Source organism: Cibotium barometz, chromosome 8 (genome assembly GCF_041138505.1).
Source record: "Cibotium barometz isolate CiBa-2024 chromosome 8, ASM4113850v1, whole genome shotgun sequence".
Classification (NCBI taxonomy): domain Eukaryota; kingdom Viridiplantae; phylum Streptophyta; class Polypodiopsida; order Cyatheales; family Cibotiaceae; genus Cibotium; species Cibotium barometz.
This window is the reverse complement of record NC_141053.1, coordinates 29,140,721-29,154,944: the sequence shown is the minus strand read 5'-3', so window position 1 is coordinate 29,154,944 and position 14,224 is coordinate 29,140,721. Positions and strand designations below refer to the sequence as shown.

The following is a 14,224-nucleotide window of genomic DNA, read 5'->3' as shown; positions in this document are numbered from 1 at the left end:
ATATGAATAAAAGAAAGCCCTGACACCCCATCTCTCTCTTCTTCTCTCTTCTTTGTGTTATTCATGTTTATTTCAACATCCTGTTCCTAATCAGGCTTAGGGCTGTGGATCAGTACATCAAGGCTTCCGCACATGCAACATTGGTATTAGAGCATTCAGGTTCAGCCCACTATGCATTCTTGGAGTGTTCCTGTGGTAAGGATGCAACAGGGTAGGAGATGGAATGGTCTGCAACACGCGAAGCCAAAGGAAGCATTCCCTGAGGGTATGCACGCAGAACTAGTACATCATTAAGCTCTTAGATCAGTTCCAAAGGCCTAGCAACATGCATGATTAGTTTCGGCAGGTGACCTGACGTTGTGTTAAGGGTAAGGGAAAGTAGGCATGGAGACGAGTTGAACAGGTGTTTAGTTCTTCAACAAGACTTGGAAGTGGAATCAAGAGTGAAGGTGTTCAGACAAAAAAGATCAGTCAAAGTCAAAGTCAGTTAAGTAGAAGTCAAAGTCAATAGCAGTTTAAAGTTAGTAGTCCAGGGCGGAACGATGACAGTGTCCACCCCGTCATCAAGTTTAGCAGAAAGGAATGTCACATGCACGCCCTATGCAAGAACTGTCTTAATCCTTGACTAATCATTAATTAAGTCAGTCATGAGTGTAGTAGCATTATCTACAGCATCTTCATCAGCATCATCATCATCATTGTCATCATCAGCAACATCACATCAGCATGAACATCATCATGGAAAGGCATAAGAGCCTGTGGGCTGGCAGCAGGCCTTGTGCAGTAGGTAATCAGTTTCTCTACAGTAGGCGGCAAATGTGGATGGATCAGTAGACCAAAGCTCAGCATATAATCATGGATTATATCCCGGTTCATGTCGACATTAGGCCGATAGCTTTTGGTAGCTGGCCGACTGCTGCCCGAAGCATATATATAAACACAAGTCATTTCATTCATCATTCATGAAGTTCATAATTCAGTTCAATGATCTAGCATCAGTACAAGTCATGTAGAAAAGGGCCAGGGTCACCCCTATGGGGCTGATCAAGGCCTAAGTCATGCTTTGCTGCACGCCCACTCATCCACACAATATTTGTCAATGTGTGAAAGGTTTGGTCCTTGTATCCTTTGGTCTGATTTGGAGAAGCAAAGGCTCCCCAACATATGGTCAAACTCTTGTAAGTGTGAGGGATCCTGGCCCCTCAGCAGAGGACTAGCTCTTCCCAAGCCGTGTACTCTCTCCTTATGATATCATCCAAGCCTCCTCCCTTCGTATCCTCTGGGTCTTCCTCCAACATGGTTAAGTTTCCACCTGAGTACCAAAAATATGCGTGGGGAGGTGCTTCTCCCTCGTGGGTCCAGAACTCGGTCCGCCTTGCCACCCTCTTGGGGGCATAATTGTTGAGGAGCCCACTCGATCTTCCCTAACCCTGGCTATAGTCCACAACGCCCTCCCCTGCACAATGGTGCCTGAATCTAGCACCGATGGAGGCAATTGCTCACTGATCGAGATGCATACCCCTCCTTGCTTCCCCTCCGGGCCGAAGGCAGGGGACCAGAAAGTATGGTTGTTGCGTCGTGGCAAGATCTTCCCCCATTTGCAGGTGTGCCCTATCGAGAGGTGTTGTTCTTATCGACTGGGCCTCCTATGTAGGCTTACTGAAGATCCTGAAGAAGGATCCCTCTTCGGCGATGGAAGTGGGGTTTCCCCATCCTGTGAACATTCCAAGAGATGATCCACATAACTAAGGATGGGAGGAATGAGACTTGCTCAAGACACCCTCACCACGGAGGGTCTTTGTGGTCGGTTTGAAGTGGGAATATCAAAATCAGACGGGGGCTGTATGCAGGCCAAGGGATCCTTGATCCTATCCTCCATAAAGCTCCACTCCGCTTTGGCCTTGCGGTGTGCCTACTCTGTGCTCGATTTGTCGTAGCAAAGGAAATGGAAGAAAGGCCTCAAAAGAGCAGTGATAGCCAGGTGGACTCTGGAGGAACACATACAATATCATCTCCAACCTCGGGGCATCAATGTCTCCATCTTGATATATGAGGTAAGATACTGCTAGCTCCATGCAGGCCAGGGCCCAACAATGGGTGACGATGTTGTCAAGACGGCTATCTCCTAGGTGCTGAGTTAGGGAAACCGCCTGAGTGTGGATGGCGGTGGAGGGCGACTTGCAATCCCATTCCTTGTGGGCACGGATGTTGAGAGGGAAAGAGAGGGCAACCGCTTCACGACCCCGAGTGTGGTGGAAGACCACACAACTGCAGAGAGGTGCCACAATCTCCAAGAACTCTCCCGCCTCAATTGGCAATCATCAGAGAAGCCATAGTCAGATCGGGGAGAGGCTGCAAACGATCATGTTCATAGGATAAGAAAAGTCATGGATTTGTGAACTGGCTGGGCTGGGCTGCTTGCTTTGGAGGGGGTTAGGAGCAGCAAGGGCACCTTGGGGGGGAGGGGGGGGGGGGGGGGGGGGGGGGGGCGCAAGAGAGAGAGGGGAAGAGCGGAGGGGGGGAGATGGGATGGGAATCTTGGAATGGGGGGGGGGGGGGGGGGGGTTTGGGGTTTTTGGGGGCACACTAGCTAAGGAAACTCGGAGGACAAGCTAAAATCTCTAGGAATCTCTTGGACAACGTGGTTGGATGCCACGTGGTCCATCTCCTTGTCAGAAACTAAATGCTCATGCTAGTGGGCACCATTACCTCGGGGGGGGGGGGGGGGGGGGGGGGGGGGGAGGCACCGTTTGGCCGCCCAAGTGGTCTTCGTCTATTTTTCGTGCCAAGGTACGGGAGGCGATGGAGCTTCGTGTCACCCGTGCTGAGGCTAGGACTCACGTCACCTATGGGAGGCCAAGCCTTGTGTCACCTGTAGTGTGGTAGGACGTGGAACCCGCTCTCAGGGATCCTAGTTTAGGCTTCCCATTGAGCCAGTTCCGTGATCGGGAAGACGTGCTATTTACAAGTGCCAGGAACGGGAGGTATTTCCATTGCATCCTGCATATGCATGCATCTCTGCCTGTTTGATATTGTTTTTGCTTGACTTGTTTTCGTGTGAATGTCTCTTATGATGTGTCCTGTTCACGGGCAGGGGACGCCCACTTGTGAGCCGTGTGAATGCCTTGTATTATGACATAGTTTGTGGCATGTGAATAGGTGGTAAGTATTCATTTAACCCTTGTTTATTATTGCAAAGGTTTTATAATCTTAGTAGTTCATATTTATTAAAGCTGGGCACCAGCCACCGGCTCAGTGCCCGGGGCCCAAGGTCAAAAGTGTGGCCAGCCCAAATGTTGGGCACCCACACAGGCCTCATAAGTGTGTGGACACTTTAAGGAGGTGCCCACCATTAATTATGGCGGGCTGTACCACATGGCACAAGGGATGTGGACCCCTCCACCTCCTCGTCCTTATTCTTCTTCACATCTTTGCACTTTCCCTTCTCCTAGAAGGTGGCGCCCAACTCTGCTTGGCTCACTTCCCTTTTTCTGCTGGTCGACTGCTCTTTTCAGTACCTTCAGCACCTTCTGCACCAGCTGTACCTGCTGAAACTTTAACAGTACCTGCTGTACCTGCTGTGTACTTGCTATGGGCACGTGCTGTACCTGCTGAAACATTAACAGTTCCTGCTGTGGGCACCTGTTGTACCTGCTGAAACCCTAATTGTACCTGTTGCTATGACTGTACCCTCTGTACCTACAACACCTTCTGTACCTACAGTACCTGCAGTACCCTCAGTACCTTTTGTACCTGCAGCACCCTCAGTTCCTTCTGCACCTGTAGTACTTGCTATACCGTCAGCACCTTCTGTACCTACAGTACTTCCAGTACCTAGTGTACCTATTGTACCTGCAGTACTTGCTGTGTACCTGGTGTACTGCATGTACCAGCCACCGTGCCTGCTGAAACCCTAACTGTACCAGCCACCGTACCTGCATGTACCAGCCACCATACCTGCTGAAACCCTAACTGTACCAGCTGTACTTGCTGAAAATCAGAACTGTACTCATGGATGAACCTGCTGAAACCCTAATGGTACTAGCTTGTGTACCGGATCTTCTACAAGTACTTGTTCGTGTACTTGTAGAGTGTGAGCACTTGTTTGTGTGCCCACACGTGGGACTCGGGAGGACCAAGCCCGTTCCTTTGCGAGTTGTGCGAGCGAGGCTCTAGTATGAGAGCGCGTGTTCGTGTGTGGTCTCGGAACGACAGTTTCGTGTTCACACAACTCCAGGTGTCTAAGGAGTCGGGGCTGGTTGTATTGACTCATTCGACGAGTCCCGGCTTCGACATTCTTCACCGGCAAATACTTGTTTGGGTAATATGTCTTCATATTATGCATTGCATGGATTATCTGGCTAGCAAGCCCTTGGAACTTTGTACACAAATAAAATACTCCAATAATATACTGAATGTATTGGGGGGGGGGATGACTGAAGACGGAGGGTTGGTGACAAGAAAAGCATGCAAGAGAGGCACTAACGAGCAGCACAAGAGGAGGGGAGGGCAAAAACCGAAAAGGAAAAGGAGGCTGAGGAGGCGCAAAGGAGGTGACAGAGTGCAGCACACAGGTTGGGGGACGAAAGCGGTCAGGCAGCAAAGGGGCGGAGGCGGAGCAGAGGCAGGGGCTGAGGCTGAGGAGAGAGGCGAAGCAGAAGGTGAGGCTGAGACAGGTGCAGGCGGGCAGGAGTGCGAAGGAGTTGGGAAGTGGGAGACGAGAGAGGAGGCAGCAGAAGCGCTAGCGATGGTGAGGAAAGGGCAGAGGGAGGGTGACAAATGCTCAGACAACAGGTGCACATTGGGGGGGACTCCACCGAGAGCTCGACTCAATGTTGCATATTATTGACTTGGCATCGGACTACAGAGGAACCTTTGGATGGACATTGAGGGGGGCTGTTGGATATCAATGCTCTACTTCCATATTGTTATGTCCGGGCATGGGTGTAGAGCTCTTGTGCCTATGTGATAGGGTTTTCAGAATAGAGAGAGAAGAGAGCAACTGAACTCAAACCACACATCACACACAATAGCCTTGAATCTACTATATTGTATTATGTACAAAGCAACTGTTACAACGGAGTTTCCAAGTTCAGAATGTGACTGAAATTGTTGATCCCAAATCTCAGCCCAATACGGTGCTGTAGATTTACCTTGGCCAGCCATCGGTCCAAAGAAATGCTTTGCAGAGGCTTGTGCGCTTGGGAAGAACCAAATTTCTCTGATATGCAAAACTACTCAAGGTTGGCCAGCCCCTTTTGACCTAGAAAATACTGTCAAAAAACACTCAAAATGCTTCCTAAAGGGTGTCCCATCTATGGTTGCCTAGCTTGGGCACCTAGTGGGCTCCCAAATATGCTCCAAATAAGCCCCAAAATTGGCTACCAAACTCCACCAAAAATACCATAAACGTGGTTGTCCATGCCTATGGAGTTACGTGTATCACACTCTCCCCAATTAGAATTACACTTGTCCTCGGCTGTGGGGTATCCTTGTAAAGTGTTCATCGAAGAAAAGCAAAGGTTCCATCGAAGTGCCTCCATGGAACGGACTGGCTTAAGATCTGGAAAAAACTTTATGGCCACTTTGGGAGGTGATATTTCTGTTGTGTCATGTTATTACCAAAACTTGCAAAGATCATTCCTGACAAGTCTCTTGATCAAGCACCTCGGGTTGAAGTACTAGCCACTGATGAGGATCCTCGGGTTGAAGTACTAGCCACTGATGAGGATCCTCTTGTGGGAAACACTCTTGAAACATCCTTCAAGAACCTATGAAACTCCTCGTATGGATCACCAACCTCGATTTTTCAAAGCCCTACATTTGGGTACTGATGAATGAATTAAACAGAAAGTCCTCAAAGCTACTGCATCAACCCTGCATCTGCAAGTATCTCTGGTTTCCAGTATGCTCAAACTAGCAGTTTCATGCCTTTTGGGTGTCAATGCTTGGTCCTCCCTATGGACTGTGCCGAATGGATCAGCTTGTGACAAAGCTATGCCGAATGGATCAGCTTGTGACAAAGCTATCTTTGGTGTATGAAAAGAAAATGTGACTCCTCTTCTAATATGAGCCTCTTGACAGAACCTTGCTACTTTTTATGCATGATCTTATACATGTGCTATAATAGTTTGCTCAAAAACTCTGTAAAAGATTCTGTGAAGCAATGAGGATATTTCCAGCTAATTTTTCTTATATTATAGGAAATCATGGCCTATTTCATTTTGCACTAAAATGTAATGCAGAAACGAACTGTCTTGCATCCTTTTGCTAACTGTTTTTGAAGGTTGAACAATTTTTTGCAATGTTATGTGGAAGCTGTAAGCGAGAATTTTCCGATTTAGGTTCTAAGATCAAGTTGTTTATTGTGGCCTTGACAGTTGACGCGTTGAAGTGGGCCTGCTTAGACAGCATTCTGATCAGCTGTGTGCATGTGGATGCCGATGGTGAAGAGGACGATTGCTTGATTTTCCTGCTTGTATCAAGTAAAGGACACATTGCCAAGGTCTTAGTCTGCACAAATCCTAGCTTGAATGTTAAAATTATCAAAACAAAAGGTGCTAGTGTCAAATGACATATTTAGAAACTGTGGTACTCAAAGTCCCATTACATTTGTGAGGTGGATAGTCTTTTAGTTATTTTGTGTAAGTGTCTGAGTCCCATTACGTTTGTGAGGTGGATAGTCTTTTAGTTATTTTGTAACAGTGTCTGATGCTTCTTGAAGCTTTTGAAGCTTTACTGTCATCCTGTTGTACAGCAGGCAGATCAGGTCACTGCATTTGAATGCATTGGTGTTGACAGTACATGTTATACTGCTGGGGAAGTCGATGGTTCTCCTAGCAGTGCAGAGTGGTGGCATGACCATCTCTCTGGAGGATCTTTAGATAGACACCAGTAAAGGGCTTAATGGGCTAAACAGCTTGGTAGTGAGGGCTGCAGCCAGCTCATTCAAGTGGAATGCACCCATTGAGCACAAGAAATTATAATTCTTCATAGCATTTTTCAAAGTGTTAGGAATTCGCCTGTGGCAGATGCCCCTATCTGGCAGTGTTCATCGGTGCCTGAAGGTGGTGGGAAAAGGGGGGAGGTGGGGCATAGTGGGCCATTATGGTCGTGTTATGCCCCTGTGGGAGACCTGTTCCTTTATCGAGGTTTCAGCCAACAAAAGCATACCCGGGCAGTGCAGCAGTAAGGAAGGGCAGTCCCAACCTAGGGGCTAAATAAGGGCTACAGCCCCCTTCTTAAAGGGCGTTCTTATGGCTCCAACAAGGGTAAGTAATGCAGCCTGCCCAGCTTGCCTATAAAAAGGTCTCTTCCATATTCATATTGCCATTTTTCCCTCGCAGTTCAACAGTCATTTGTTTGGTCTACTGTAGCCTATAACTTAGCCTGCACTCCAGCAAACAGTTTAGCACTCTAGCAGTTCGTTTCATCTCCCACATCTCCTCTTTGTAACAGTTGAGTGTGCTTGTGAGGTGCTTCAGTAGCTCATCTGGATACTGTCTTGTTCATCCTTTCACTTAGGTGTAGGATTCGAAGATGCACAGAGACATGGTGAGGTACGTGTGTCAGTCATTGACCAAGCTTTCTATTTAATTCTCATATGAGCAAAGTGGGGAGAGGGAAGGCCAATTGAGACTGAATCCATTTGTGTGGCAGCTTTTCTGTCCTTTACTTCAATATTGTTTTTCCTGTATGTTGGTTATTTTAATTGGTTCTCAAATGAAACTTTTTCTTTTGTTTGGTTCCACGATGATGTCACCAAATTGATAGAGATCCTCCAGATTATGGCTATGAGAGATGCTCATAGAATATTGGATGGCACTGCACTAGAGATTGCTGGCAGGTTGTCCACATTTGCTCTATTATACGGCACTATGCTGGAGACTCCTCGCAGGTGGTCCATTATATTTGCTCCATTCAATGGCACTTCATTGGAGATTTCCCTTTGGTGGTCCATATTTGCTCTATCGGTCAGCACTACACTGGAGACTGCTCATATTTGGTCCATTGGAAGGCACTACACCGAGATTGTTCACAGTTTTCCATACTTTTGATCTGTTTCACGGGCAAGCTTGTGCAAATACTCCCTTTCGGCAATAAAATATCGAGAAGAAGTGGGCGGAGTGTGGGGTTGGGCCATCTTCGGCTCCCAATGTGGTGTTGATGGTCTTGGTATTTTATGACATTTCAATTGTGGTCAATTGTGTGTATAATCAAAGTAATAGTTAAGTGCTCTTAGATCTGCGCTCTTTGTAACACAGACTGCTTTAATAATGTGAAGTGATTTTGTTTAAGGGGAAGAGTAGGTGCCAATCATCAGCGATTTGGTCGATTTGCTCCGAGATTATAAGTCATGACACTCATTTTCTTCTTGTTCTTCAAATTATTTGCAGGATTACGACAAGGCGGATCTTGTTTCCTTTGAACAGTTCTTTACATCAATTGATGCATCTATCTTACCTCCTCGGAGTGGACCGTATGTTCTTGCAAGTTTCATACAGCGCTGGTATGTTTTGTGGTCGTGGTTTCATTTGTACAAGCAGTTGGAGTTTCAAAAGACTTCCTTTTTTTGGAGAGCTTCTTTGTGCATATATGGTCAATTGCATACTAAGGAGGCTATATTGGCAGAGTGTTTGGGAGAGTGCACGTTGTAGTTTTCTTCTGTACAGATCAAGTTATACTTGGGTCGTTCAAACATGACGATATGTAATTGCCCCAATGAGTAGAGTGTTGAGAAAGATAAGGCATTCTGGCTATAAACGCATTGTACCTTGTGAAGTTCACATCAGTCAGTACAAGCATTACATTGTATTGTGCAATCATTAGCTTTGAGTTTGTTACATCACACACTCCCTCTCTCTTTTGCAAATACACCATGGAGCTCCATCATTCTCCATAGCTCCCACAAATGGTATCAAAGTGGGTTCGCCTTCCTGCCGTTTCCCTGTGGAGCGTTGCCGCTGCTCAAATTTTAATTTAAAAAAAGAAACATCTATACTTTAGTACCACCATGGCAATGGTCTCATGTTAACCATTTAACCATAGAGGTACTTATCATCCATGTAGTAGACTTGTAGCTCATCTGAAGAGTAGGTCACTTTGTGTTCCATAGCATCATGGCCGAGGGCAGTAGGAGATCTCTCTAGTCAATTTGAGCATTGCCTCACGCCTCAGCTAGTCATTGTAGAGCGTTGTAGACCTTCGATAAGGTTAAAGTGAGCGTGATGACTTTTTGCCATGTGCATGAAACCATTGAACTACCTCCGAATACCATGCACATATAGGTAATGGCGGTGGCTGTGTCAACAACGAGGAGGAGGCCAATCCAGCCCGTCGAACCCACTTCATCTACTTGGGGCTGATGCTCCTCTCATGTTTCTATGTTCTTGGTATTCCATGATGAGTTTCCATGGGCATTTTTGTATCACTCTAGTGAGATAGCTATGGTTTTGTTTCTATTTTATTTTCCATTCCATGATGCGATATGCCATGGACATTATTGTATCACTTTGGTCTCATAGACCCATTGGGTCTTTAGTAGGCTCTTAATATATCTTTCTTTCTTTCTTTGCTTCTCTCTCTCTCTCTCTCTCTCTCTCTCTCTCTCTCTCTCTCCTGAAGAGGGCATCTATAAAACGAGTGGGGTCACCCGAAACATCTACACGTATAATGTCATGTGGTATTGATGGCAAACTCTTGATCATATGTGACATCATCATCACCTTTAGCCTCTCTATGTTCCTCCTCTAATCCTTCCCTAGGCTTGGCCCCAGAAGGGTACGAGATTTATTAACGTCTCTAAAAGAAGAGAGAGAGAGAAAGAAAGATATATTAAGCGTCTACTAAAGACCCAATGGGCCCATCTTGTTATGCGATCCCCTTCTTTCCTTATGAAAGACAATCTCCTCTGGGAAGTTTCTGCTGCAGCAAGAATGCGGAGTTGTGAGCACCTCCCACGATCTGTCCCTCCCCCCCCCCCCTTTTGGTTTTGCCTCTTCCCTTCCGTAATCAGCAGTCGTTTTTTTTAGTTCTTGGGCATCTTTATCTTTCAGCAAGCTTCGGCCTCTTCTGGTCTCCATCCCTCAAGAGGACTCCATGGCAGCTGCTCTGTCATCCCCCACTGAGGTTGCCGCCCCTTGCCTATCCTTTTGAGAAATAGACCTTGAGCTCCTTGCTTCAATAGTCGCATCCCTAGAGGCCTCCACTCTGGTGTGCAAGATTGTTGGTAGTCGCCTGTCGCGCAGACAGCTCAGGGATCTTTTACAGGCTAATCTTCTCCGAGCGCCTGGAAAGATTATTGATATTCATCCTTTGGGCTTGGCCACTACCAGGTTGAGTTGGACTTGCGAGTAGCGTCAGGTAGAGTCATGGAGCTGAGCCCTGTCGCACTACGTACGGCCAAGGCCTTCTTAGCGAGGTGGCAACACGGCTTCAACCCAGCATGTGACCCACTAGTCGGTGTTTCAGGCTTTCCCATGACGGTCTGCTTTCCAAGCCACAGGAAGGAATGCCTTCCTCTTTTCCCGGTGATTGGTGGTGCTATCAGGAGAGCAATGGAATCCACTCGGCTCTTGGCAATGGGCCTGGAAGCTCTGTCTCTCCATGAGAGCGAGAGAAGCATACCCTCGCATCAGTCTAGCCTATGTAGCATGGCTTATCGAGAAGACCGGTCTGGTAAAAGGGAGTCTCAAGTACACATGAGTGTTCAATCTCCATTGGGATGTCCATGTAGATGAAACTCAGTTGAGATGTGAAAAGAGGGGATGTGTTGAAGACCATAACCTTGGTTTTCCGAAGGTTTACAGTGAGATCCCGCCCTACACAGAAGTCGTGTGATGTGTCAAGATGTCTTTGATAAGCCTTTGGAGAAGTCGTGTAATGTGTCAAGATGTCTTTGATGAGCCTTTGGAGAATCTGCAATACGCACAACGTTATGAGCCTAAAGTAGTATGGAAACAAGATTGCTTGCTAGTGATACGCCTCCTCCCCTTCCTCTACAATGAAGGCCGAAATCCCATCGATGTAAAGGCCAAAGAGCGACAATGGGCATCCTTGCTTCCGATGGTACTGGAGATCGACTTTGATAATCCTCTTGGGTATCTTACCCACCCTTCTAATGCAATGATCCCCCAGATCATATCTCATGGTACCCCCAAATCCTGGAGTCTCTGTAGAGTAGTCTCGGTCGAGGCACCGTATCAAAGGCTTTGTGAAAATCTACAAAGCAGCATAAACCTGTTGGTGTCGTGCTCTGGTCTCCTCTATGATGGCTCGGAGGGTGAAGATGTGATCCAAAGTGGAGAATGACCTCCGGAAGCTTGCCTGCCCTTATGCTTTGGGCCCCTTGTCTCTCTACTAGTGTAGTGATTTCCATCTCAAGTATAGACCCATAAAGTTTGGCCAGTGTGTGGCAAATCATGAGTCCTGTAATATTTAGGGTCCTTGGGATCTCCAGCTTTATGGATCGGTGTATTGGTATGGGCTGTTCAGATCGGTAGATGGTGAGGCTATTGAGAAGCTCCCATCGTAAATCCCTCTCCTGTGACCAGCCGGCAGACGAGAAATCCGGTGAAGGAACAAGGCGAGGCTGGCCCCTAATGAATCTGATGGCCTGGGAAGCCTTTCGAAGGAGCCCGATTGAACATATGGGCCAGGAGGGGTGGCAGAGTTTCCCCCACATGGGAGATGTGCTTTGCCCAAGAGGCCCTCATGGTCCTCTGATCTACCATTTTTGAGTCTCCAGATGGCTTGGGCCACCATTTTCGGTGTGAAAAAGGTGGATGTGATGGGGGGCTGATCTAGTACCTGGTAGAGGGATCCGTGCATACCTGTGCCATATGGATGGAGATGTGATGGGTGTGGGTGGGCGTTTCTCTCGAGTTTTCTTCCAACCCTTGTTACAGGTCACACCTTTGAGGGATTGGTATAAGTCCTTGTATTGGCCCTTAACATGTGCTCGTTTCTTACGTTTGGTTGTGTATTGGTTAATACTTTCTTGCTCTCGGATTTGGCTAGTTGCAACCTCGTGTAGAAAATGCTCACATGTTGTGTGGTATTCCTCATCATACCATGCATGGTGCCAATAGGGGGTCTGGTGGTGGATCAGTTAGTGGATGGAAATTTGGCTATGGCGGAGCCGTGTAAGATTGTGAGGTGAGGTCGGCTAGTGGGAGATTGGGGTCTACATACGTTAGATGTCGATAGAGATGGTCGGAGAAAGTCAAGTCCCCATCATGGTGGAAGTGAATCTGGGTGTAGTGGGAGATGGGTGGTGGGGAAAAGATGAGGCTGAGAAAGAAAGAAAGAAAGTATGAAAGTTGTATTAACGTCTTCAAAAGGCCAAAATGACCTATGAGACCATTATGTTACATCATATCCATGGAATACATCATCATGGTACAGTATGAAAGTTGTATTAACGTCTTCAAAAGGCCAAAATGACCTATGAGACCATTATGTTACATCATATCCATGGAATACATCATCATGGTACTGAAAGTAAAACTAAAGGAAAATATCTGAAAAAGAAATGAAGAGCCTCAAGCTCTCCCATTAGCCAAGAATATCTCCCATAGGGTGCTGCAACATGGTATCCAATGTAGTCAGGCTGAGAGAGAGAGAGAGAGAGAGAGAGAGAGAGAGAGAGAGAGAGAGATTAACGTCTACGAGAGGCCAAAGTCGGCCTATGAGACAAAAAATAATACAAGTATGTTTTTCCGGTCATCGGAAGAAAAGAAAGAAAAGAAAAAGTGTGCATGTGTCTGGATACAAAAGTGAATCATCATGGATCGGTGGAGCCCATATACAAACAATATAAGGGGGGGTGGGGATGTGGATGGAGTGCTAAGGCAAGATGCATCTCTATATGCTGAAGGGTAGTACAAGCATGCTATGCAGATCTATGTCTAACTCCATCCAGTGCCGTCTACAAAAGAGAGAGAGAAAGAGAGAGAGAGAGAGTTATAGTAACGTCTACAAAAGGCCAAAATGACCTAAGAGATCAAAAGGATTACATCATGTCCATGGAATACATCATCATGAGTACTAAAATGAAAGAAAATGACAAAGCTAAAATCTTAAAGCTGAGATGCTAGGGCTGATCCATGTCTAAAAAGCATAAGGCTTGCAAATCTTCCTAAGATATCTAGCATGGGGCGCCCCAACATGGCACTCAGACCAGTGGGTCTATGCGACCAAAAGTGATACAATAGTGTCCATGTAATCTCATCAGGGTACAAAAGAAAACAAAGACTAGAGCTATGAGCTGGGAATGTCAAATTCAAGCCATATGAGCTGAGAACTTGTGCCCTACTAATGACTTTCAGCTTGGTTTTGTGTTCTTAGTGCTCTCTTTCTTATTTTTTTTCAGGGAGCTGCTCATCATTACGAGTAGGAGGAGCATTGATGATCACATTGCTCTCTTAGGATGGTTACAAGAAGGTTCCAAGTCAGAAGCGTATAAATTTGAGCTTTTGGATGACAGGTTCACTCCAAGAATTGAGCTTCAAGGTGGTTTACTATTCCTCTTTGTACACTCTTTTTGATAATATTGGTTTTTTCAGATTGTTTGATTGGACGATTGATTTGTACCTAGAACATTATTATAAGCTGAAACTGTCCCCCAAGGATGCGAGTCACAATTGACCCTAAACCTTGTGTAACATGACTGTTTATACTAGCTACTGTAAGTACTACTAAAGTAGCAGGGATAGAAAAAACAGTAGGAAATCATGGGTGCACAGTTAAAATAACAGATTATAACTGTAGAAGAAAGCAAGGGAAGGTGTCTTTCTTACTTGATAAGAAGGCTTGGTAAGAAGGCATGGTTCAAATCAGCACACGAGAAAGCTGTCTAGCAGACTTAGAGTGGTCCTTTGTACTTATCCACAAAACAGTGGCTAAAATTAAACGAAGAGTCCAAAATGGAAATTATTGATAGAAATCAATGAATAAATGAATGCCATACAACTGAGGTCCTTTTTTTGTACATAGATCAGCCCTATTATCTATGGGATAAATGAGCAGCCAAAATGACACATGGCATGCTCTCATTATTTTCCAGAATTACCAAGAAAATGCAAAGTACACAAACTGTAAATGGAAACCATCTACAACCTGTTCCCTTTAGTGATCAAAATAGGGGTCTATAACCTAAGCTAATTGTTATACGTTTTTACTAACATTAGAATCACCTCCTGCTCAAAAGAATTGTCCTCTAAGT

At 46.0% G+C, this 14,224-nt stretch overlaps 1 protein-coding gene across 2 annotated transcripts in view; it reads left to right on the top strand.

Annotated features, from left to right (window-relative positions):
- LNO1 (Nuclear pore complex protein) overlaps positions 1-14,224 on the top strand; it is a 153,593-nt gene that overhangs the window by 59,584 nt on the left and 79,785 nt on the right. For both annotated transcript variants that reach the window (XM_086801566.1, XM_086801565.1), the window contains exons 5-7: positions 6,381-6,505; positions 8,397-8,509; positions 13,373-13,512. In XM_086801566.1, the coding sequence (XP_086657692.1) occupies positions 6,381-6,505; positions 8,397-8,509; positions 13,373-13,512 (378 nt within the window). The remainder of the gene's footprint in view (positions 1-6,380; positions 6,506-8,396; positions 8,510-13,372; positions 13,513-14,224) is intronic.